Raw genomic sequence first — 27538 nt, 5'->3', positions numbered from 1 at the left:
CAGACGGGGACTCGAACAGGCGACCTGTTGCCAATGTTGTTGTATTCCCCTCAGTTCGGATCATATTCCTCCTGGATCATGTCTGGTTGTGTAGATTTTGGTTTAGAATCTTTTATTCTTGATTTGTCATGGTAGAAAGTGCCGCCGTTACAGTCATTCCTTGCTGCAAGTACACTGCTACATGTAGCAACATGCTAACGCCAGGGAAAATTGCATGCTAGTCTTGGTTGCTGATGTTGTTCATATTCCTGCTGAAACATGTTCAGTTGTGTCTGAAGCTTTTTCATATTATACAGTGCAGCTATAGCCTACTTTGTTGCAGTCATTAGCCTGGCTGTGATTACTGTGCAGTGTGGAGACGTCAACAAATGGAAAACCCAGAAATGCTGACCAGTCAACGCAGACTAGGCTTTTTCAGGAGAGGGCTTAAAGAGACAGGCACTGAAATAAAGTGTTTCAGGTGTTTTAGCACAGACGGTATGAGGGAAATAAAGTATTTTTGACCATTAAAATATGAAAGCATTTTCTATTACAAGTATGAAACCTGAAAATGAGCATGATAGGTCCCCTTTAAGATGGACATTTTGCTAAGCTCTGATGAAAAGTTATCTATAAGATAAGGGGTATCTTTACACTTGAGAAATGCCTCCTGAGACTTCTCATTAACAAGAAACAGTTTCATTTCACTAACATTGCATTTTCAAGTGATTAGCACAATGAGAACATGATTAAGTAATCTATTCTGATAATAGGTTTCCCTCTCCACTGTTATCTCTCCACCTGCTGTGAACTGTTTGACAGGCCTAATATAAGGCAGTGATTTAGTGCAAAATTGCCAGAGAGAAAGCCCCAGGCAAAAATTGTCTCATGATACAGTCTTTGTACAGTCTTTGCCACATTATGTGCCACTTGTGTTGGGGGCAGCTATAGCCTTACAAGCCAGAGGAAGGTGCTTGTGCTGCAAAGGTGGCTCGTTCAGATCCTCAGATCAGCTGAAGAAGTGCCAGGAAAATAAATGAGCTACACTCTCTTCAAAGCTCTTCCAGTAAAACATATAATACTTGAGCTGGTAGTTGTTATACTGAAGTTGCTCAGTTGCTAGTGGCAGGAGACTAGTTGTGCTGGGCAGATGCCAGTTATGAAAATGTCTGAATATGCAGCAAAAGGTTGGTGGAAAAGATCAGGTGTGCTCAGCAAAACCGTCCCTATAATTACAGTTTTGGAGAATGGGGGGGGGGGTCCTTCATATGAAAACTTCACAGCATGGTGTGTGTTTGCCCTTACCTACAGCAGACTAGAAAAGAACCACAAGAAATGCTGAGAAAGACAGAAAAAATAAAGAAGATTGCATAGCGAGACAAAACTTATCTGTCCTTGTTTCATTTTTAGAATGCTAGTGGAGTTGTACAGTGTGTTTCAAGAGGCTGAATTTGTAGAAGTTTTAATATGCACGCTATTTGCAAACTATAACACTTAAAACACTAAATGAATCTAAAGACTGAAAGATAGAGACAGACAAAGTTGCAGTGGGTGCATCAAACAGAGTTTTTAAGCAGAACAAAATGGCCTCTTTGTGACTGGAAGCTGTTAGCTACAGTTAGAAATCCAAGAGTCTTTACTTTCTTTTTTCTGAAAGACTGGTTACAGACAGGCAATCTCCCCGTGCCTCCCTCCCTGTCTCCCCTCCGTTGCTCTATCTCCTTGCTCCGTGCTGCGGTCCACAGGGGAATTGTATCTCATATGTGATAGAATCATCCTCCTCTTCTCCTTACATCTGGTTCACGCAGGGGATATTGCTCTGGAATGAGAAAATCATTGGTTAGTAGTAGGGTATGCCTGTGTGTGTTTGTGCATGTGTGTATGTGTGAAGTGAGGGGACATTATATGAAGATGCACTGTATGCATGATGTGACACAGTTTGCAGAGAAGTAATGAGGAAAAATGTGTCCCAATCTGCAGCATATACATGCCCCCCCGCCCCCCCACGGTGCAGTTTACGTGCACAGACAGACAGCGCTGTCCTGAGACGTCTGCACCGCAGACACTCTGGAGTTATTCTATGTAATCCTAATTGTATGTGTTTTTCATTTACACAGAACAATCCAAAGCAATTACAGGGTAATTCTGCGCAGTCCACAGACATAGAGCCATGAGTGGAATCCAGTGGCAGGACAAGGAGCGCTCCTTTCAGGCCCTAAAGCATCCATTATGGGATTACAATGATAACGTTCTGGGCTCCCTGCTCTCACCATGCTTGGATCCATCCACCTCTCCACAGCACAACTCCATCTTACAATACCTTATTCATTCACTTGGCAACAAACAATTTTCAATTGGACACAGTGCGGTGCTCTAACAACCACATTTTTATGTTATTTGATGGTTATTATTTTCATAAGGCTTTACTTGGTAAAGGAATGTCGTCCAGCCGTGTACACCGGCCAAGACCTTGTTAAGGCTCCGCGTATAGGATATTGCTCAGCACCTGATGCAAGGTTCTTGTTATCAACAAAAATGATGGGATAGGAGGAAAATATCTCTCTTCCACACTCACATACCATCGAAAATATTAATATTTCTCCGCAGAGATTTTCCCCCCATTGTTTTTATGAAGACGTGTCACAGAAGATGCATCTGTTTCTTTCTCCAACGGCCTCAGCGTGATGGGTAGCAGATGTCTGCACTATACATTCCAGCAATGAGCCCTTGTCCCTACGCTGATACAGGTCGGGTACTGCCTGCAAATGAGGGGGAACGGAGGAGCGCACGCAGTTTCCTGCCAGGATCAGGTGCTTCCTGTGTTGAGGTCAGGGCAGGCGTCTGCTGGACTCATCTAGTCACGTCCTTCTGTTTCTTTAAAACTGCTGGGGTGAGAGCCACAGCACAGACATAAAGTCCGGAGCTAACATGGTGTGTTATGCACTGCAGGACAAGCGTCTGCTTTCTATAGCAGTATTTATTGCATGATGACACAGCAGTGCAATTGCCCTTTATGGGCATCATGTCATTAAATTAAATTTCACATGCAGGCCCATTTCTTTTAGCCTGTGGTGTGTCTCTAATGATTTAATGATTTCAAAATAACATGAAATATAACTCAGTACAGTCTGTGGTAGGGGTCTTTGAAGTTTAGCCACACCACACGTTGTTTACAATCTGTTGCTTTGAGAAAGAAATAATGAAGTGACTATAGTAGCAGCATAGGGACACCAGTAAGGAGTATGTCTGCTCAAAATTCAAAAGTTAAACCTTTGTTGTGTGAGTAAACAAGGAAAGGAAAGGAACCCATCAATCAATTATAGCTGACTATCCATACCATTATTCATTTTTACCAAAAAAAAAAAAAAGTGTTGTCAGTGGACTTAAAAATCCCAACAATTGCCATAATAACTGTAATAGTAAGAGGTGCAGAGAATTATGGAGCCTGGCGTGGGTAGGGATGGGAATTGATAGGATTTTATTGATATCAGTGCCATTATCGATTCTGCTTATCGATCCAATTCTTTATCAATTCCCTTATCGATTCCTCCTGTGAATTAATGATATACCTCCTGTTGTTTGTAACCCAAGACATCTGCTTTCATAACGTTTTATTATGAACCTTAAAGCCATGGTCTAGTTTAGAAAGATGATGAGAAAGATTTGAAAAAAAAGCACAGCTGGCCAATCAAAGCTCCTGTTGTCTCCCTGTGGGTTGGACATTAAATTTTTAAATGACATGCTGCGCACACATAATGTTAAAACATTAAAGTGTGTAAATGTTAAAGCAGGAAATAAATGAAGATGAATATGATATGTATATAACTATAATGACTATATAATGATATGTATATGAATGTGAGATGGAGTATAATAGGCATACAGTTAAGTAAATCAAACAATGCAAAGTACATTTTTAAAAGTATTTAAACAAATTTTGTGATTCAGTTTTGAAATTCAAAGAGAACAGAAATAAAATTATTGCCTGGCAAATTTAAAATCCTTGAGATTTGGGGTAAAAAATTAAGCTCTTTAATGATCACTGTCTTGTTTTGTACCACATTTTTGATTGATTGCCGTCACTGCTACCTGCGGTAACAAACACATTACATATCCCGTGGCTACTTCACAATAAGAACTGTTTAATGTGAAGCAGCAGCAATAGGATGTTCCATTAGCATCAGCAGTAACTTAATACAGCTCTGATATAGTGTGAAGAGAGCAAACAGTAAACTGTGAGGCTGTTATCAATGAGATAAAAATGAGCTTGATTACATGCATGCAGTATGAAGGCAGTCTGAATCCATTAATATCATCAAAACGGGCTTTGATTTCATCAAACATTTAAATGGGATATATTATGCTTATTCTTAGGTCTGTATCTGTACTTTGGGTTTCTATGAGAACATGTTTACATGTTTAATGGTCAAACAATACTTAATTTTCCTCATACTGTCTGTGCTGGGACACTGTTCACCCTATGTCTGAAATGCTGCATGTTAGTACCTGTTCCTCTAACTCCCCTCCACTTCTGTAAAAGCATTTTTCAGGTCTTCCGTATCTTGGCGTCTATACAGTCTGCACTGTCATTGCAGCCAGGTAATGATTGTAATAGAGTACAGCGGTACTTTCTGCTGTGAAAAATCACCAATAAAAGCTTTTAAACACATCCTGACATGTTCCAGCAGGATCATGATCTGAAATCAGGACCATATGAACAACATCAACATCCAAGATTACATGTTTCCCTGATGTTAGCACGTAGCTACATGTAGCAGTGTATTTGCAGCTGGAATAACTGTAAAAAATAACCAATTAAAGCTTCTAAAACAAAATCTTCACAACCTGACATTTTCCAGCAGGAATATGATTCAAAATTGAGGAGAAATTAACATCTGCAACCAAGATTACCAGTTTCCCTGACGTCAGCTTGGAGCTACATGTAGCAGTATAGGCTACGTAATGTAAACACTTGCAGTAGGGTGACCAGAGCAAATGACCATATAAAGAAATCCATTGCGAGCTGACTCAACAGTTTAAAAATCATTGGAAACAGAGTATTCATAATAGTTCTTGCTCACATGGATTACTTTTACATATGTTGACCTCATTATTTGGAACTTTGGCCATGATTAATATGAACAACCAACTCTGTAACGTTATATATATGACAGTAAATAAGGAAAAGCATAATAGATCCCCTTAAAGGATTTAATTAATACTGTAAAAGCACACTGGAGGCTCCATTGTGAAAGACTGGTACTGTTAATAAATTAGCTGTACGCTAACAAAGCCCTGTTAGTCAGGATGCATCAGTGTTTGTTCTGCATACTGAGCCACACTGCTAATATACTCACACTCACACATACAGGCAGGCATACATATCATTATGCCTCTGTCCCTGTCTCCATCTCTCTTCCTCTCCTTCTGCCACACACACACACACACACACACACACACACACACACACACAACCAATAATTGCATTTTGCTCTGGCAGTGTCCAACGGGCGAAGGCAAGCAGCCACACTCTGATCCTTGGCTCAAAGCGTTGTTTCAACAGTATCAGCATCAGCCAAGTCAACAGTCAATGGCCCCCATGCTGTTTCTGCTGTGTGCCACCCGCGGGAGATAACAAAGCCTCAGCTACTGTCGCCGAAGACTATCATAGAGTCTTAGCACTCTAACAGGGTCAGCTCAAGTAATTACACAGAGATGTCATCATGGAAGGGCCAATATTAGTGACAGATTTTTAATGTTACTCTCGAAAGCATGGCACTTTTGATTATGCACCTATGATTATGAATTACTTATGTAGAAAATTGAGGTCAAAGCTCTGCATGTGTTAATATCCGTGATTGCTTAGCAGGTTATGCATTACCATAAACATGCTCGCGACTCTTTTCTGCCCAAGGGAAATGTTAAGTTGTGGGCTGCAGATATTCAGCCACATCACCTGACATGGATCCTCCAGTATTCTTTTCTTTTTTCCAACCAATACACGGAGCAATAAAAGATTTTATGACCCCCTATATCGAATTGCCTGTCAGCAGAAACATCCACAATTGATTGGAATACAAGTGAAGGCAAAGCGCTTGCTTACGCTGCTCTTTGGAGCACATCCAAGGAAATGTCTTGTATGAACAAACGCACTCCGAAGGAATTCCCAAGCTGGCAAGGCACATGGCTTATCCTGGATCAAATAAAAAGGTACATGGCCAGTACTATGCTCACTTAACCAGGCAACACTGATACATCTCCACAGGTTCATCATGAAACACTGCATTGTCTTGTATGTTCTGTATCTGTGGTAAGATTAGATCAATCATCTCCAGAAGGATTTTCACAAAAAAATCAACCCCCCTTTCCATATTCTGGCACCGAGCTAAACACTCTCCCTTGCTTTCTAATCTCATTCTTATCGTAGCCGTATTCTCTGGCAAAAAGGCTTGAGGACTTAGCCAGCTGCTAGGTAAGTAATCCTATCACTGGTGTTGCGGCAGGCTTCCATTGTGAACATGTAAGGAGTCAAGGAGAGTCCAGGGGAGCGCTCAAGGCTGTTCTTCTTTATCAGTTGCTGTTCATCTCACACAGCAACAGCAACAACATGTGGGAACGTCGTGGGAGGAGTGTGACCTTGACAGAATGTGTTTGTGTGTGTTTGTGTATGTGTATGTGTTGACGATATTTTGGGAGCTTGCACACGTAATTGTGTGTAGGTGCATGGGGTAGTGTTTATGGTAATATGTGCAGGGTTGATATGAGTCTGATTTCAATCCATGCATGTAATTCCGCATTTGTAAATTTAAACATCTCTTGCAAGAGAGGCAAAATCCCACCGAACATGTATCCTTTCAAACCCTCCATTCTGCCTCTGTCTTCTTCTCCCAAGGATGGAAGAATGACCTCTATGAAAGACTCTATGCCTTCCTTCCTCTGGAAGGGGGAAGGGAAGGTTTACAAGCTGACCTTCCTGTTTTATCCTCTCCTCGTCTTCCAGATGGACCTCTGGAGATGCCCCTCTTCCAGCTCATCCCCTCCCAGAGGCAGCTGGTTTTTCGTGGAGACCGCCTACCCCTGCAGTGCACCGCCTCCTACCTGGACCCCTCGGTGGAGCTGCGGTGGCGTCACAACGGCCACATTGTGACCACGCAGGAGGATCGGGGTGTCTACGTGGAGGAAACCCTGCTTCACGACTGCTGCCTGCTCACCAGGTACACGCATGGAGGAGAGAGGAGGGGGAGGTGAGGAGGGAGGATGGAGGATGGAGGAAGGATGGGGGAATGTGAGCTGAGAGCTGATTAGCTGCTAACTGGCCTGTTGCACTGTCACACATACACACACTTCCAAGGATGTTTTTAAGACCACTCATGCAGATAAAAATACACATGCAAATAACCTGCTGCATAAACAGTCTCATCATGTTACACAGAGAAACACGCACATGTGCACTTGCAAACAATGTACATCACAGATGTTCAGTCATTCAGCCCACACATGTTCACGGGGGTCACTGCAAGTCACACACAGACACAGATGTAACGTATACACACACACAGACATCCCTGTCTCTATCCCTCACTCACCCATAGGAGCTGTGATTTACCTTTTGTTATTGGCGCCCTTGATAAGGATCTGAAAGGACAGGACAGAATTGGCTTGGCGGCGTGCCAACACCTCAGAGCAATCTGCGGTTCGTCTCTAGAGGTTGGCCATGCAGCCGCTCCCCCAGCGCCGGCGCTAGCTGATCACACGCTAAGGGGAACAGATGCTGAATCATAATTACGGTGATAAAGTAGACTGGCAACGCTGGTTTCGCACATTTTTTGATAGAAGACATTGCCGCAAGCCTCCATCCTCTTCCTGTCTTTGTTTTCTTGGTGGTCTGCAGCGCGTACAGATGTGAGTGTGTGTGTCTGTGTGTGTGCGTTACAGTAAGTGCATTTGACGTAATGCTGTGGCAACAGGGCTCAGACGCAGGAGCACATTGCTGTTGATTAGTTTAACTGCTGCCTGCTCTGACTCGGCCTCTCTAACATAAATATTGATGGAGTGCTGACAGAAATATGTATCCCTGTGTCAACAGGGCCAGAACGCCTCTTGTTGTGTGGTTTATTTGGCAACAAGAATGCCAGCTACTTTTCCGCTCCATTTCTGGGAAGGTATACCATTCCCCTGACTGAAAATGCTACAAATATCAATATTTTTTCTTTTCATTATGTACCAGCTCAGTGTTTGACATTCTCAGTGATCCCTGTGGTGAAAGCACTGCCTTGAATAATTGGATTACAGTGTAGAGAGAGATCTTTTAGTGAGGTTTCAGTGTCTCAGCAGTGATGTTTCTTGGCATGGTCTATTTTTATTGAGGCATTCATCAATAAGGGTCAATGTAATACTGTGTCATTCACCACTTATTGCCTACCATTATCAACAGTGGTGGAGACTGAGATACTGTACTTAAGTACAATTTTGAGGTACTTATATCACCTTTCTGCTACTTTACACTTAATTACCTCAGTGCGTTTCAAGGAGAAATGTTAGATTTTTTAACTGACTACATTTCATTTGACAGCTATATTCACTAGTTATTTTGCAGATTTAGATTTTACATGCAAAACCATCAGCTTAAAAAAGATAACACATGCAGTGATGCATAGTTTCAATATCTAAAAGCAAACACTACCTAGCTCCATCTTTTGCTTCAACAACAGCTGCTTACAGAGCAAGCAACTTAAACTAAATTAATAATAACATAAATGACATAAATTCATGTTACTAGCAGAGTTGGGTAGAGTACTTTGATTACTTTTTGCAGTAACAAGTAACCTAACGCGTTAGCTTGCTGTTTGAGTAATCCAAATACTAAAGTACATTTTCAAACAAGACATCAGTTACTTCCGTTACTTTTAGAACGCTGGTCCTTTAGCTCCAAAACAGCAACGGCTGTCGTTTGGTTCTAATAACGGAGATAACGTTAAACCTATCAGTCTGAAAGAAGCCACGGAGCTTGTGGCTCGCTACGTGGTCGGAGAAATGCTGCCGTTGTCTACGGTGGAGTCTAAACTGTGTTGAGTTTGAAATGATGGTGCGATATGTTAACTTTACAAAGACAGCGGAGTGGATAAAAAGTAAATATATAAACACACAGAGGGATTAATAAATAACAGACCGCCTATAATGTAGTTTGTATCAAATGAAGGTGGGAGCCTCTGCAGTTGTGGTGAGTAAAAGCCCCGCCGCTATTTGTTAATGTTATTACTTTATGTCCGACCGTGAGGATGTACTATTGTTTGCTAGCTTGATGCTAATGACAGTAACGTAAACTCAGCGGGTTGACAAAGTGCGTCTGCTGTTTCACACCATCATTTCCCCCTTTTACTCTGTGTGGTAACATCCCTAGAGGAAACATTAAAAACGCTGGGGTGTTGTTGTCATACAGTTGTCTACGGCAGCAGATCGTTCTGTGTTTCTACTGGTCAAAGTGACGGCTGTGATGGGAGAATTGGTTCTCAGTGAAGGGCAAGTGGTCCATAACTTTAATTTTGGAGACAAAAAAATGTAGACTTAGCGCCCTGTGGTCCATTGCCCAATAGGAAATGTAGAATGCTCAAAAGTACTTTAAAAGTGCTTGAGTTACTTTTCTCAGGGAGTAACGTTGGAAGTACTTGTAAAGTAATTGAGTTACTTTACTCAGGGAGTAACTTTGTACTTTTTTAAAAAAGTAACGCAGTAACGTACTTTGATTACTTTTAAAGTAACCCATCCCTTACCCAACACTGGTTACTAGTAATGTAACACTGTAAAAGGTGTTTTGTTGAAAGTACCTCTGTACTTACTTGAAGCTGTGTGTGTGTGTAAGAAGGTCAAACCCAGTGGTTCCCAACTGGTCCATCCACAGGGACCAGATTTCTCCTTAGTCATTAATTCAAGGTCCACACAGTTTAATACATTTAGCTTCATACTTGTGTTTGGCCATGTTGTTGAGCTAGTTTGCTGTCTCTGTCAAGTAGCTGTGCGTTAGTCACTCACTCTACGGCAGAAAATGGCACTTTAAAATAAAAGCTCTGTGCTGCAAATTTACTGTACGCTAAAATAAAGTGTGTATTTTTACAAACGTTTGTGAGTCACGGTCCATACAGAATGGGCCCGTGACCTAGTTTTGGACTGCGATTTACCAGTTGGGAACCACTGGTCTAACCAAGAGATAACTATCAACTATCTTTTAGCTAATTGTTTTGGTTTTCTGACCCGTAGCGTACTGTTTTGATTCACTCCCACCACTCTCATCAGGGTTGTTTCCGGTCACAGCAGGCAGCTGTTTTACTGAAAAAGCTCTTATGAACCAACTGTACACTAGAGAAGGCTTGGGCTGCATAAATCCATCCAGACCCGACCAGAGCCCAAAAGAAGACTAGCCAAACCCGACCTGAGCCTGATGCAGTTAAAGTATTGAGTTTGTCCTTGTCACTGTATTGTTGTTTCAGTACTTGCCTGTATAGTGGGACCATCCAAAGGCATTGTTTTATATCGGCTATAGGTAGACTTTAACTTACAGATCACACACGTTCTGCATTGTCATCAGCAATTATAAATAATAAAATTTTAGTCTTACAGTTTTGGGCCTATGTCAAGTCGTCTTAAACTGGTCTTCCAGTAACTGGTCTATTTACATACTCCAACTATTGTGGTTTATTTGGAAAATAGAGGAAGCGGATTGCATCCACTGTTGATGTCGTCAGTGCTATTCTCCTCTGTTCGATCAGTCTTTCAGAAACGGTAAAGTTCCATTCATTGCTGCCAGCAGGGATGGCTAGAACACCCTGTGCAAGAACCGAAATTTGGATCATGTTAGGTAATGACAAATTTTGTTTGACATCCTCCATTGTTTGAGAGCTAATATTAACTTACATTAATGTTTACTGGCTGAAATAGCTTATGTGTTGCCTTCAGATGTTGTCACATAAATAACAAACCTTAGCACTGAAAAAGAGGTAGCCCAACACAGCCAGTAAGTCTGTCATTTTAAGCTGAACATGACCTAAAACAGAACACCAAAGTCGTCTGAATCTGAATCTGAATATTTGTCTGACTTGGCCAGACCTGTTGGGTCCCATTGGGTCACGTAAGTTTATGTCGGGTTACTTTGGGTCCTATTGGGTCCCATTGGGTCCCATTGGGCTTTGGTCGGGTATCCACGCTCTAATTTACACTATCTGCCCAGCGTTTGTGACTAGCTGGTGAAAATGTGGAACATTTCGAAGCTTAAGAGCCAGGTATTTCCCTCAGGAGTAGGTGGAGACCAAAAACAGAGCTAATAGAAGAATCAATATTGGACCTACATTCATCATGTTGACACAAACACAATAGAGACAGAATGATAAAATTGCTCCATGTCAGACAGATGTTTAAATAAGCCACTGTTTTCTAACACATTTGCCTTATTAACTTTATAAGGTATGGGAATATTGTCTTGGTGTCTTATGTAAAAGTGCTTGAAAAATAAAAATTTATGAAACATTTTAAATGCAGCACTTTTATCTGTAATGCAGTTTTTTTCTGCTGTGTCATAGGTACTATTGATAAAGGCGTGCAGTGTAGAATTTAAAGAAAGCTCTGACTCTGGTACCTTCAGTGTTAGTATCAAAAAAGAAACTGTGGCATGGGCAGGGTTGGACTAAGAAAAAAATTCAGTCCTGGCATTTTCCCTTTGGGCCGGCCTCATTGCTACCTGCTTGCACTGAGCGTCTATGGTCAGAACTGCATCCAAAACAACGGTCTGTTGTTCATAGTAGCGGTCTGCTATTCAGTTACAGTCTGTAAAATTAATTTAAAACATGGATTTACAGCACAGATGAAACCATGTGAGTGGTACAACATTGGCACTGGCAGCACTTCTGTAACTTGCTAGCTCCTTGAACTGTCACTACGTGAACGAGATGAGCACCAGCGGCATCACATGCTGAGAGGTCGTCGTCTTCAGCAGCGGGCAGCGACCTTCTCCTCTCGCCCCTGGTCTGTAACCTTACTCCACTGGGCCAGTGGCTGCTGCTCATGTGTCCTCATTACTCTTTCCTCCTCTTTATTTGGTGGCACCGGCAGACTGTTGTTATTGTTATCACTGCTGCTAATGTTAGAAACACTTTGCAGCATTAGCCTCAAGTACTTTTTTCTCTTGTCTCTGACCTTTCCTGCTCTACCCTTCAGTTTTTAGCTCTTTAATCCATCTAATTTGTATTTACATTCCACACACTCAGCTCTTTCTGTCTTGATTTTATTAATTTCCCGCTCTGACATTACATGATGGACCGATCCACTTAATGGGTTTGGGGAAGGTGATGACAGCCAGTACAGCTGCAACTTCCTTACAGTATAGGTAGTACTGAAAATTTTGGGACCGTGTAACCCCTGATTAGACGGACTGTTCCATATGGCATGTGCCAAATTGCCTGATGGCCAGTCCAAGCCTGGGCATGGGATAAAATCAACACATAGGGTCCTATTTTTATGATCTAATGTCACAAAATCTGGACGCAAAGTAAGGCACAAGCATGTTGTGATTCTGCCTGTAGACACATCTTATTGTCTGAATAACCTGCCCTTTAAATAGCAGGGAAATACTCTACCATTCTGACTTTTATCAGTGGCACAGTCTCTCTCTGGTCCCTCAGAAAAAGCACTGAGGCAACAATGTTTCTGACCACACCTCATTTTAAGACCCACAATCCCAGGAGTGCACAGATGAGCACAAGTACATTACACAACATGGGCGCTGACCAAGAAAATGACAAGTGCTCAGTCTGAAACGAGCAATGACAGTTGCACTGCACTGTGCACTCAGAATTTTGACTCTACTTTTGTAGCTCACCTGCTCTCCTCTTGTATACACAAATAATGCAGTTTTCTCCCCCAAGTGGAACCCATTCGGGTCATGTTGCTCTTGGCACCTAAAATGTCTCCCTCATGTTGAAAACCTGCAAGGAGCAGACATCATTTCCATAACTGATGAGTGTGTAACAGCTCGGTCCAACAAAAACAATCTGCTGTGCCTGGTCTGAACTTCACCCTTCGCCCTGAGCTCTATCTTAAATTGCAGTGTTGAGAGAGACGTGTGGGGAAAATTAAAGTCCTGTGATTTCACTTGTCCAGCACTCGTTAAGACGAAAAAAAACCTAACTAATGTTTTGGCCTTTGACACGCCAGACGCTGTCAATGCTCGTTTAGCCACAGTGGACAATATATTAGTCATTACGGCCCGTGTTGATGTCGTTCACCTTGGATAAATGTCCTCTGAGTCAGTCAGCCTCGCCCTGCATGCCCCATCAGAGGGGAAAGACTGAACACACAGGATTTAGCATGTGGCTTAAAGCCCTTGTCTGGATTTGTCGCACAGTTTTGCAGCAATGCGAGCGGAGATGCCAAAGCCTCAGTGAAGTGACCTCTTTGAAGGTGAACCCAAAATGTTTTGCAGCTATTTTCTCAGCTAAATTCTGCCTATCCTGCTTTAGGCTGCATCAGGCAAACGGCCAGTGTAGACATTCAAAACATCACATGATCACTGCTCACTGAAACAGGCATGATGTTATGAAATGTCATCTCTGTTTGTTTGTATCTTTTGTGTTGTATTATATTATTGTATCTTTCAGCTCCCTCCCACTTTCACACTGTGCCGTGTCATTATAGCCTCTTATTCACTGGCGCAGGTGGGCCGATAAGCTGATCCGTTTACATTGCTCACAGTGAGCAACAGCAAAAAACCAGGCCCCATGAGGCCTGGTGGTTCTGCGATGTGGGCCAGACTCCTGCTGAGTAATGGTGTCAAGCCAAACTCCCAGTATTAGCTATGCTAGCGGCAGCAGTGGGACCAGCCTGTGATTCATGTTTCATTAATCAAACATTTTAGAGCCCTGTAGCTAGCTACAGCAGACACTTTGGATGTATCTTACTTAATCCTCTCCATTTTTAATCAGGCTAATCTTGCACAAAATGAAGAACCTGGTTCGGAAATATTACTGAAGGCAAAGGAAAATGTCTGTCTCTGCTTCTTCCCTGGTGTCTGCTGGTGTTCTCTCTCATGCTCTTCCTGTTGTTTGTTGTTTTTATGTAGAACTCTCTGCTTTTGCTTACAAACATAAATTTTGATTTCTTCAAATACCCCCTGCATCTCTTTCTCTTTTTATTGCGTTTTACTGTGGGTTCTTTCATTTTTTTGACTCTGTTGCACATTTTGCAGCTTTGTCTAATTTTCTGTCTTGACTTTGGTCTGTTCATAAGCTGCTCTGCAAAATCAGTTGCTAGGGAGACCAATAGCAACTGATTTTGCAGAAAATTAGACAAAGCTGCGAAATGTGCAACAGAGTAAAAAAAAATAAAGACAGTAAAACACAATAAAAAGAGAAAGCGATGCATATATAATTTCAATTCCTTGCTTCATCACTTTACTACATCCAGGTTTCATTCAATAAATAAAAATTAAAGCTGTTATTTACATGAAAAGTGAAATGTAAATGATGAACAGTCTACATTATATACTGTGGAGACTTATAGATGGAGTCTTTAAGACAAGGAGATAATTTGATATGGATGCTGCTCCAACGGGGATATTATCTTCATTATATTAGAGTAAATTATGCCCCTATGTGTGTATGTATGTGTGCATAATAAAGATGCACATGTGCACCTGAATGTACATGTATTACTCTTGGCATCAAAATATTCAAGAAAACAGTCGAGGTGTTTCAAAATTGCTCGTTTCTAATACACTGTCCTCACAAGCTGCGATAAAACACAAATTCACCAGCGAGCGAGCTTGCATGAAAATGTCCCAGCTTTGGAACATTTGTTGGGTAGAGGGGACAGATTGAATGTTTACAGTCCCGTAAGCAACATTATGTAAACAAATTGTTAAATATCAGCGTGCAAGCATAAATGTTCCTAATGAGTCCTTGGGGAGCTGCTCCACAATGGTGCAGTGTTACTGTGGATGTAGGTCAGTGCTTTGTGTATGGCTTAGTGTGCCTCTGCCCTACTGCTTTTCACATACCGGAGCCATTTCTTTATATGTTTATTATGTGAGGATGACCTTTTTTTCTGCAAACTGGACTGGCTGTTGGATGGTTTCCTCGGCTCCCCTTGTTTTGTCTGGGTGCAGCAGTTCAGCGGGGACGCTGGTGATCAGGCTGCAGCAGAATTTGCCTTCAGCAGTGAAGTTTTTTGTTGGTGAGGCAGGCGGCGGGAGACAGGGAGGGAGTAGCAGAGGGAGAGGAGAGGTGGGCGTTTGGGTGTGTATGTGTGTTGGGGTGGGGGTGGGGGGTATTTCCCTGTGTATTTCCCAGCATTCAGACAGTTGGCCCATGTTCAGCGATGATGTAACTGTCCCTTCTGCAGACTATTCATGGTTAGCGAGGACAAGTGCAGCAGCTCCGTCATACACGCCTGCATGCATGTAATCACACAGTCGCAAGCACACATGCTAACACCCAACCCCACCACCTCCTCTTCCATCATCCTTATCATTGTCAACAACATCCACAAAAATGTAAATTAATCTGTTTGTTATATGCACTGTACAAGGACACCTACAGTCATAATTTATGTGAACAGTAACCCAGTGTTTCTGAATACATTTAATTGAACATTGGTAATAATTCAAAAACCTTTCTACACACCTGGAGACATTTGGTGACTTATAAAATGGCCACATTCATTTTTGCTGTTGGGGGTAGGGGCTTAACTATTTAGTGTTGTTAAGTGTAGGTTGTTAAGTTTGCAGTAAATACATGATAAACAAAGCTACGTATGTGTGAATTTTAAGTATCATCCTTACTACAGGCAGCACTGTGATTGCATGATCTCCAGGGGTCAGTGTGGGTTTCCTCCAGGTACTCCGGCTTCCTCCCACAATCCAAAGACATGCAGGTTAGGTTAACTGGTAACTCTAAATTGCCCATAGGTGTGAGTGTGAATGGTTCTGTCTCTATGTGTCAGCCCTGTGATAGACTGGTGACCTGTCCTGGGTGTACCCTGCCTCTTGCCTAATGTCAGCTGGGACAGGCTCCAGCCCCCCCTGCGACACTTAACAGGATAAGAGGTTATGGAAAATGAATAAAGGAATATCCTTACTACAGTACAAAAAGACAATAATGCACACTTACAAATGCAGATAGAAGGCAGACAAATGCAAAAATAGATAAGAGTTAACTTTAGAAAACTTTGATAGACAGAAAAATTATAGAGAGAATACACAGACTGTGTAAAATAATGAATATAGCCACCATGACATAACCCATTGTTTTGTGGACTCCTGTTTTGAAGCCTCGAGTTTGGTATTACTTGCAATTTTGGAGCCAAAAGTAACCATATTTGGACCAGAAGAGAGGGGATAACCCAGACACTAGATGCTAACATATTTAACGCTGCTCATTTAAAGCTATGGTTAACAGTCATAATATTGATGCTAACGCTACTAGCCAAAAACTGGCGTAAAACCATTAAAACAAAATGTACTTACTGGAAATACTGAATACCCGACTCCTTAGAGGGTCTTTTATTACAACTGAATGCCGAACAAGACTTTTTAGGTGACCAAAACATTGCAGTTAAAGCAGCTCTGTGGAACTTTTCGTTTTTTCGTTGATTATAGCGCCCCTTTGGTCGGAGCGGTATGACACCCACAGCCTGGTGTCGTAAAATTCCGACTGCAGCCGGCTATTAACGCATGCATTTATTTTGGAGAGCGAGAGGATTAACTAACGTCAGGTCAGTCCAAGTAATTAGTGGAAACAGCAAAATTACTCAGTAAATTCTCCTGTCGTGTTTCTGTTCTGATCTAATCTGTTGTGTATTTTGAGCTACTAAGGCTACCGTAGTAGTGTGAGCCTCAAGTTATTCTGGGTAATGTAGTAACCGTTGTTGTGCTACTGGAAACAATGAGAAGCAGCCATGTACGTTCGGTGTAAGGAGGAATAAACAGTTAACAAGTCATCTGCTGAGTCCGCATTATTATGTGAAAAGAATACTCTGACGATTTGGGAGTTATGCCCTTTCTCTATCATTTTCATATTGAGACAACATGATGGATATCTTGGCGCTTGTAGGGGGTCAGTACATCTTGCGTGGAGGGATACACCGGTGAGCAACAGCTGCTCTGGGACAGGTATGCTAGGTCACTTGGTAAAAGCAAACAAAGAGACGACACGGACGATATTACTCACCCAACTGAAAGCTGTCCATCAGCTCCTGCAGGCCTGGGCGTTTTCTCCAGTTCATTTTAGGAACATGAAAAAAAGTTTCAGTCACACCAGGATTAGTGATTGCTGCAAAGTTTTCACTCCTTGTGATGCACTCTCTGTGGCGCTTTTCCTCCTGATGATATATCTCCCCAACGATGGTAGCACCGAGTCCCATTCTGTGCAGCAAAATGTGAGCGGAGGATTCAGCCTCTCTTCTCGCCCGCTCAGCATCCAACACATGGAGTTCCTCATCTGTATGCTCTGGCTCAAACAGGTATGGCTCAGGATCTGTGTCCACTTCAAGAAACTCTTCAAAATCGCGTTCAAAGTCGTCCATTGCAGCTACTAAAATCCGGAGAAATCGCTAGGCTAAATAAACAGCTGAGTTTTGTTTACAAGCTACGTCTGTGCCTGCTCACCGGTGTATCCCTCTGTGGATCACAGCGCAGGACGTACTGACCCCCTATAAGCGCAATGCTAACCGCTGAGACCCAGCCACTGGACGTACAGACACAAAAAAGATATTGATCATGTTGTCTCAATATGAAAATGATAGCGAAAGGGCATAACTCCCAAATCGTCGGAGTATTCTTTTATGTGAAGATACACAGTGAAGACATAACATAATCCTAACACAGCAAAGCTGTTACCTGCAGCCTTCACTTGCAAAGCTAACGTTAGGTCAGTCCAAGTAATTAGTGGAAACATGCTAACATGCTAACGTTACACAAGTTAGTAGTAAAGTAAGACCTGTTCATAAATGTTCTGGTGTAGCTCTGAATTTCTTATAAACTGAGGACAACTGCCTGCTGTATATTTGTGTTCATGGTCACAGTCACAGATAATTTTACATGATGCTCCTTCGTTATCCGCCATGACATCAAAAGTACAACCAAGTCCTCATAGATACATCTCTGGTAAAACTGTTAGGTGTTGTGTGTTCAGCAATGCCCGTTGCGTACTGCTTACTCGAAGAACACTGTAAACACAGCCCCTTCTTTTTCTGTGGTTTAATCGCTGCGGGCTGCTGCGGGCGAGCAGAATCACTTCCGCCTTGGTGTGTCCGACCCGAGCGAGGCTACACTAAATAGCCATATAGAGAAAGGCTTTTTTGTCGCTGTTGGATTCAAATAAATATGCGGATCTTCAAGGAGGGGTGAAACGAACTAGGGGCAGTTTTATAAATGATGAAAAGTTCCGCACAGCTGCTTTAATTTTTATGAACTGAACATGGACTGAATTAGCGATAGCTGCAGTTACGCCTGTACTCCCTGAATCTGGGGTGACGCCATGTTAATGCTACCTAAACGACATTGTCACTGTGGTAATGACTTGTCAACGTATGGCACCCACCTGTCACTCAAAACTTCCCAGGCCTTAACTATTCATAACTTTATTCCTAACATGCTTATGACAGTTGTCATAAACAGGGAAAGTAGTGATTGAGGCCAAAATGTTTTTTGTATCAGGCTGTGAACATGTTTATTCCCACTGTAAAGTTGGCCAATTTAACATGGGTGTTTATGGGGACTGACTTGCTCCTGGAGCCAGCCTCAAGTGACCATAAGAGGAACTGCAGTTTTTGGCACTTAGCTTTGGCCTTGAGACCACGATTCTCTTTGGCATTAGATCCAAATGCCAGCATCCCCCTCTAACAGCACTGCCAAGAGGGAGCAACACTGGAGGAGCTTACGTTACCTCATGAATAGCACTTAATTTAAAGCTGACCTGGGGTGTTTCTGACTTCTGGTAATGCTAGTTTCCTCAATGAATGGGTCCCTGTTTTGTTTGTTCTGCACACACACACACACACACACACACACACACACACACACACACACACTCACAGATGCAGTGCATCAGCAAAAGCAGTAAAGTGGACTGACTGAAAGTAATGATGGATGTAAAAAATATTTCAAATTTAGAAGGAGAGTCAGCTTTGCAAATGTTTTATGAGAAAGGACATGTGCTTGATAGACATCAATGATACTCATGATGCAGTTTGGTGAGTAACACTGAGAATAACACAGGAAATCAGACAGGATTCTGGATGTCAAGTGTCCTGTAATTTCCTGGTGGGCTTCTGTTGAGCTATTGGACTTCCTGGTGGGGTTACAGCTCCGTCAATCCCCACCTGAGCATTTCCTATACCCACATTTCTCTGGTGAAAATAGATTTCCACTAATAATCCTCTGCAAATGATCTTCTCTTTTTGTTTTCAATCTAGTGGAGTCTGTAGAGGAATGTCTTGAATGCTCAAATCCCTCAAGTTCTGCGCGGCTAAATCGATAAGCAAAGTGGAAAATCTTGGCTTTATACAGAATATTTGTAACATGGACATAAACTGGTACTTCCTACCAATTTCATTATCCTGTGTGACAATGAAAATCAGTTTGAGGGGTATTCTATGAATTACTGCCATCCCTGTGTAATAATGCTGTGCAAATAGAGTCTGATAGAGTCCAATGTGCCATCTACTGTATATTATCTGTTTAGATTAGCTTTTCAGACAGCATACGTCCTTATTGTGGTTTGTTATATAACTGCACTGCAGAGGCAAGCTGATAGCTCGACTGAACCCAGAGGGTTTCAATTTAAAGCCCATCCACACTTAAAACTCAACTTGCGTCCTGTGGAAGAGGGAGGATGTTGTTTTAAAGAGGGACGAGGAGGAGGCCGACAGAGAGAGTGAGTGATTGGAAGAGTGAGGGATATTGTGTGTGAGGTAGTATGATTATGTGAAAGAAAGGTAAGAGTTTAGGACATCATCACAGTTGGAGAGTGACTGATTTCTACAGTAAGATTCTAACAGTGTATCAGAAGTTTGTAGAAATCTGTTTTAATGACAATACAGCAAAAAGCTCCTGTCCACACTATTAAATAATTGGTGCAAAAATCCCTCTAAACTACCGTAAAATGCCCAGAAGTGCTTTTCAGACAACAGTCAATGTACTTACATGCAAAAACCCCTCACATGTATTTACAGACGACACACACAGACACACACACACACACACTTGTTCTCTAGCCCAGAATGTCATCATCTCAGTCAAGCGTTCAAATCTGATTTAGGGCCTTTTAGAAAAGCAATCAGAAAAGACAGCTTTAGTGGAACACAGAAGATGAAATCAGGACTTATTTTATTCATTTTCATAACTCGCCTGCACAAAGTCATCGGAGCAAAGTCAAGGGTCTGTTCGGTACAGGGTACGTTGACAGCATTCTCTGATTTCCGCTCGTCTTCTCCGACAATACATACAGCAGTGGAGACGAGTTCACAGCAGAGCACACCATGATTTCATTTGGAGGTTTGTAGGTATGCGCAAATAACCTCTCTATTAGATTCAAAATGCTACAGCTTATTTGTTACTTTGGTATAGACTGAAACCATTTGACTTTTGTGGCTGTATTATGAGACAATGAACCACTGGGCACAGACATGCAAAAGGCCCCACCACATCTCCTACACAGGAGCAAGACACAGGTTTTGTGGTGGTTTTTCTTCTTTTTGTTTTGGTGCTTTGCATATCTTTGTAGTTATAATGCATCTTTTTGTGGTTTTGTGTCTCCTTGTGGTTGTTTTATGTCTCTTTGAGATAATGGGTCTTTTTTGGTTGGTTTTGGGGTCATTTTAAATCTCCTCCTAGTCAATTCCTGTTAGTTTGAGTGACATTTGTTGGGGGGTCTTGACACTTTGGGCCCTTGGGCCTCTCACCTGTAGGCCTATCAAGTAATTAATCCATGTTTGAATCATATATTGAACACATATGAGTCAAAATAAATCCTAGTGCACATAAAGGCTTTGAAATTGGTTGTTGTATTTCTGGAACTTTTGATATTTAGTAGGGTATTATTTAGATTCCTAAGGTATAGATTTACAAGGTAATTCAGGAACTCTTGACATTTCCCTCAGTCTCAGCTTTACTTTTTGTTTTCTGCTGATTAGCAATTGTTAGCATGCTAACATGCTAAATCAAGATGATGTATATTGTAAATGTTAACATGATGGTGTTAGCATTTAGCACCAAGTACTGCTATGACGAAGTACATCCTCACAAAGCCACTACTATGGCTGTGGGCTCTTTGTCAAATGCACTCAGCATGGCATTACATTAAGATCATAGAACATAATTACAGTGGAGTTTCGTCAAACAAACTTTTTCCACTCTCTAAAACATTAGCAGCAAATGTCAGGTCTATGTGTCTGGAAGAATCAAAGGGCAAAGCCCTCTGACTAAATGCACTGCTTGGGACTGATGATCAAAAGACTTACAGGGAGAAATCCATGGTAGAGGAGGCGAAGATGCCAATTTTCGCACTCAGTAGACCAGAGTGTAATGCAGTAACAAGTCATATTATATTTAGTCATATTTGTACTCCTAATACAAAGATAATCCTCAGTCTACATTTAATCCTAAACCCTTTTTGTCTTCACACTCGCTGTCTCTCACTAACACTACTCCTCTCTGCACTTTGATGTGCATTCAAAGGTTGAACAGGTAACACCTTAAGCCTAACATGTACTACAAGTCTGAAAAGACTAAAAACTGACGCCCTCTCACATCTACGGACAATTTGAGTTTTTAGTAACACACTGCAAGATTTTGCAAAGGCTGGAGATCTTGCAGGTTGACTATTTGCAAAACTACAACTAGATTCCTTTTGAGATTATTTCCCATCCTGCTCCTGGTGGAAAATATGATTCCAAACTTCCTTAAAGAAGTATGACATATTTACATTACCTTACATGTCCGCAAAAACACACAACTCTAGAAACACAAGATAGGAGATGTGATATGTCGACAGTGTTCTTGTTAATTCAGCATCAGTAGAATCTATAAAGATGTATACTGTATTTTGTCCCCTTAACTTGCTACCAACTTCCATTGGTTAGCTGTGCTATTTAAGTGAAAGGAGACCGTGGGAACAAGAGGCAAAAATTAAGATTTCTTACTAAAATAAGTGCTGGTTGATGGATCAGATACACACGGACTCTTGTTTAGTTCATAACTCCACCAGTTTCTCCTCCTTTTCCAAATTCCAGGAAAACCTGGACTTCCTGTTCATGTTCTTGCACCTTCCCAGTGTCCCCTCCCTGTCTACCCTGTTTGCTGCTTCCTGTTTGGTGCTGGGGAGAGCGAACCTATTAGCCCCTTTTACTGTGCGTTCACACCGGGCGCGAGTGAAGCGAATTACTCACGCAAGTAACACACCGCGTGTAATGCGTGAGTTTTGACGCCGGACCATTTTATTAATTCGCCTTATCGCATCAGTTGCGCGAGGAGCGAGCCCACCCATTTTCACTAGATGACAACATCTGGCCCGCCATTCTCTCCTCAACCATGGCTGAGATAACCACCATCGCTGCTTTGTACCTGCTCTGGAAGTCCCAGATGCGTTGGAGGGCCAAACGCCGTCATTTTTGGGTTCACCCTATCCTGCAGAAACGCATCCAGCTCAGCTAGTTTCACCACCTCCTCCAGGAACTCCGTCTGGATGATAGCCACTTTCAACGGTACTTCAGGCTGACTGGGGCCCAGTTTGAAGACCTGTTGGCGAGGGTTGGCGCCAGGATCTCCCGGCAGGACACCAACTACAGGTGCTCCATTTCAGCTGTGGAGCGCCTGTCCATCTGTCTCTGGTGAGTAGCAGTTTATTGTTGTGTCAACAACTGGACATCAGGGCGTCAAGACGTCACTGACGTCATGACGCCAGGGACGTCCATTGCGCTGCCCGGCGCGAATTCGCGTCTAATCGCGTCTTTGCATTGACTTTGTATGTAATCTTGATGCGCGAATTTGTGAATTTGTGCTCGGTGTGAACACACAGTTACATGGCCAGATATTCTGCGAATGTTGGGCCGTTTAGACACACAGAGCCGGATTGGCGAGTTGATCTGAGGTGCCCAATTTTCCGCCTCATAGACATATTGGCGGAACCCTTTTAGTGTAAAAAGACAGAGGCAGCCTTCCGCAACGGGAGGGGCTATTGAAGACTTGTGGGAGGAGCTGTTGATGACGCCACACATGTGAGCCACTGGCGGTGGATAAACAGGAAACAGCTGATAGCAGGAATTAGCGAGCAGCTAGTAGCAAGAGGGAAACGCAAACCTGACAGACACTGTAAAGATGAGCAACTGGGGAGACAAAGAATTGCGCACCCTCCTTGTCCTCGCAAACGAAGAGGCCATTAACCGTCAGATGACGGGGACGGCAAAGACTTAAGAAAGATTGGACTGAGATCACAAAGCATGCCACAACTCTAGCAAACCTCTAAGGATTTCTTTCTTGCACTGGAAATTCGTCTGTGACAGTGAAATCATTTGAAAAGTGATTAGGTGCATGACTGCCATGAATCAGGCCCTTTGTGTGTGCTCTTGTGACTGGATGTTCATGTGGGTCAGGCGCTCCAGTTCTTTTCCACAGTCCAAACACGCAGATCAGGTGAATTTGAAACTCTCAGTTACCAGTAGGTGTAATGTGTTTGTGTTTATGTGTTAGTCCTGTGATGGGACAGAGTGTTCCCAGTGCATGCTGGGACAGACTGTGGCTGAAAATAGTTGTTCTAGTAATAAGCATATTGAGACAGAAACAGGAGAAGGAGAGAAAGAGACAGAGAGAGGCAGACAAAATGAAGGCATTTAATGTTTCTGAATAATATTTCTCTCACATCCTCTGAGAAACATTTTCTGGGATTACAGCTTCTCCACATCAGAGCCGCTCAGCCACTAATCATCTTTACTCTGAAAGATTGCAGTTTCTTGTCCAGCCTGTCGCTTATAATTTTTTATGTCAACTGTCATACGTTCCTCTTGTGGATCATTGTTCCCTAAGTCGCATTTAAAAACTTTGTACAGTATTGTGGGAGTATACTGTGACTTTTATTAAGAACACACACAGCTTAATTGAATCACAAAAATAAGCATTAGCTCTTTAAGTGCACATAACGAAAATTTGACTACAACTGAACTGTATGTAGAAATTAAACAGTCGGCATTTCTGAAGGAGGTAGTATTTCCATGGTGATAATGCTCGTTGCTTAGCAATCTCTGCCGGCTTTTATCCTTATTTTTTTCACAAGGAGTAAAATCCTCAAGATTAGTCGCCTTGGCAAATGGCCTGCATTGGCTCTTTGTCACTGTTTCACCATCCTTTGTTTAATCAGGCATTTTCCATTGAGATAGGAATCGCTGTGACAAAGTAGGAAAGATAAGCATGAGTAATGATCATCTTAAGTCACGGCCAACATTTTAAGCCACTGCATACTCATACACGCACGAGGGTCTCTTGAATGGATTAGATTTTGAGAAGCACACACATGCACACACGTTTCTGTGGTCCCATCGTGATGAGGAGCTTCCACTGACTGCAGAATCCTTAAGATGTCGCCCTAACCTTAACCCTCCCCACTGCATGACTAACTTAAATCCTTAGCCTTATCCAAAAATAATCCAAACCACCCCAAATTCAAGTCCAAACACAAAGATAATCCTCCATCTACATTTAACCCTAAACCCAGGACCAAATCCTAATCCAGCACCTTGTCCAAACCTTTTAAGGACATTTGAAGCTCATAGGAAAAACTCCATCAACACACACACACACACACACACACACACACACACATCACACAGACACGTAATCCTCACACTCACACCCACAGTTTTACGCCTCTGTTCTCCTCCTCCAGTGAGGTCATCCTTTCCAACATTGACGTGGGCATCGCTGGCATCTGGGAGTGCCTGGTGACCAGTTCCCGTGGCAACACTTCTCAGGAAATGGAGATAGTTGTTCTGGAAACATCAGCGCCGTACTGCCCCACTGAGAGAGTCACTAACAACAAGGGGGACTTCAGGTGAGTCACTTCTCAGTGGTCATGTGCGGCCGCTCGACTATGTGTGTTCAGCTCCCAACACTATCAGCTCCAGCATGTTGAAACAAAGAGGACTTAAAGAAATAGTTTGACATTTTGGGAAATACACTTATTCACTTTATTGGCAAGAGTTTGTCGAAAAGATTGATCCCACTCTCATTTCTGTGGGGTGAATAAAGCTGCCAGCAGCTTAGCACACAGACTGGAAACAAGGGCAAACAACAAGCCTGGCTCTGTCCAAAGGTGACAGAATCCACCTACCAGCACCTGTAAAGCTCTCTAATCAATGTAATATATCGCTTATGTAATCTGTACAAAAATCAAAGTGTAAACCTGGTTTAATGGGGACTTACGTGCCAGAAGTCACTGCAACCCGCCAAGAAATGTGGCATGCTCTATCAACATCACGTGATGAGACTTGCTTTGGCATTTTGGTTCTCTGTCTCTCTCCTATGGCTTTCTCCCTCTCACAGACACACACATAAGGAAAGACTCACAAACATGATATGTCACACACTGTACCACCCATCCAGATCACTTTTTCCTGAGCGATAACGTGTGAGCGGGCGAGGCATGTGTTTCTGTATCCGCAGGGCTCCAGACTGTGATTGTATAGTCACATTTTGCAACCGTGGAGCAGCAGTGTGACTTGCTAATATACTTAATATATGAACTGGAGAGCTGTTAGTTTGTTTCCATCTGACAGCGAATGAATCCTCAAGTTTAAAGGTGTAGCTGCAACAGCTCAACTTTCTGCTATCTGCTAACATCTGACTGTTGACCGGAAGCTTCAAGTTCACATCAAAATCATCAACACTTCCAGCCCAGGATGAGCTGGGTGCTTCAAAATAAAAGCACCAGTGGCTCCACTTTGATTTATTCCATTATAACAATACTTTCTTTAACTATAATAACAACAGTACTTTATTTAACTTATAGTATTACAGTAGCTATATTGTTTGACTTTACTGTGGTTCATTTAGTAGCTCAGTATTTTAGTAGTATAGAGTAGTTTAGAGGAGATTTCAAAAATCAAGATATAGCATGTATCGCAGTATAGCCTAAAAATATTGCAGTTGTTTAAGCCATAACGTCCAGCCCTATGTCCCAAGGGCTCATTTCTAGATAAACACAAATTCATGCCAACATCTCAATTTTTGGTCATTTTGGAGTTTTGTTTTGATCGAATTTAGTGATTTTAAATAAACAAGGTCTTGGCTTTCATAATATGAAACTCCTCATTCAGATGATTAATACAAAAATTTGAAGCTTGTAAAGGCATAATGACAAGCTAGCAGCAACTCTGGTCCTACTCAGCGCTTCTGTCCCTCCCTCCATCTATGTCTCCCCGATATTATAAAAAGAAAGGCTTAACATTGTAGTAACAAGGAAGGGTCCGGGCCTGTGGGTTTTCATCTTATTTTAAAGTCTTGACTTTATGAATATTAAAACTTTTTAAAACCCACATGAAAACCCATATAAAAAATATGAATGTTTAATGTTGAATTTTGTCGATATGGACATGCTACACATCATTAGCTTGATTAGGTTCTTCACATTCAAACTTTAGATTTGATTAATGGAAACCATGACCACATAAGCATAATTAATTCAGATGTACTGGCATGGTAAACAAGAGAGAGGGAAAACAAGTGCCGATCCCCTTTGAAGCAACCATGAAGTCAGAGTGGTATCCTGGAAAATTCCTCAGTTAACTAAAACTAAAATGAATCTATGTTGTATAAAATGTCATGTGAAGTCCATTGCTAACTGTAAGCTAACTTTGAATGTCAGACATAGTTCTCCTTACATAAACAACACTTTCTTATTTTTCACCCGAGGACAGCCCCTTGAGTACGGCATGAGTTCCCGGTTTGGAAAGCCGATGGGCTCTGTGTCTTTAAGGCCACCATACTACAAACTTTGAAGGCTTTTTGTCAAACTCATGGCTCGATGACAGTCATTATGTAATATGACATATTTTGCTCAATATTTGGAGTTCGAAGACAATACAGATATCATTAGAAAGCTAAATCTCATCTTTTCAGTGATGCATACAGTTTTTCAGGATCAATGTGACTGAAAATGATAGAGCAAGATTTAAATACTCCATAATCACAGAACCCACAACACGTCAGTTGTAGACAAGTTAAAACAAAGGAGATATAAAGTGTTAATTAGTGGGCCCAGAACAGAACCAGGTTAGTTGTTTCCCCATGTTTCCAGTCTTTGTGATAAGCTAAGCTAACTGGCTACTGGCTGAAGCATCATATCTGTATACATACAAACATGGTGGTATGGATTTCTCTATCAAACTCATGGATAGAAAGACTTTCTCAAGATCACATCAAACTATTTTTTTTAACAGCAACATTTTTTCTTCCTTCAGGTAAAAAAATAAAGATTATATTCAGCCCACATCCACAATTCTTAAGTGCAGTTTTCATTTACCAGCTAGT

The 27538-nt window shown here is 42.0% G+C and overlaps 1 protein-coding gene across 2 annotated transcripts in view; it reads left to right on the top strand.

Moving 5' to 3' along the window:
* Positions 1–27538, top strand: part of adgra1b (adhesion G protein-coupled receptor A1b) — a 247673-nt gene that overhangs the window by 51432 nt on the left and 168703 nt on the right. For both annotated transcript variants that reach the window (XM_078176317.1, XM_033613474.2), the window contains exons 7-8: positions 6980–7193; positions 24897–25061. In XM_078176317.1, the coding sequence (XP_078032443.1) occupies positions 6980–7193; positions 24897–25061 (379 nt within the window). The remainder of the gene's footprint in view (positions 1–6979; positions 7194–24896; positions 25062–27538) is intronic.

This window comes from Epinephelus lanceolatus, chromosome 17 (assembly GCF_041903045.1).
Source record: "Epinephelus lanceolatus isolate andai-2023 chromosome 17, ASM4190304v1, whole genome shotgun sequence".
NCBI lineage: Eukaryota > Metazoa > Chordata > Actinopteri > Perciformes > Serranidae > Epinephelus > Epinephelus lanceolatus.
Note: the sequence above shows the minus strand (reverse complement) of the source record. Positions and strands in the feature narration are given on the sequence as shown.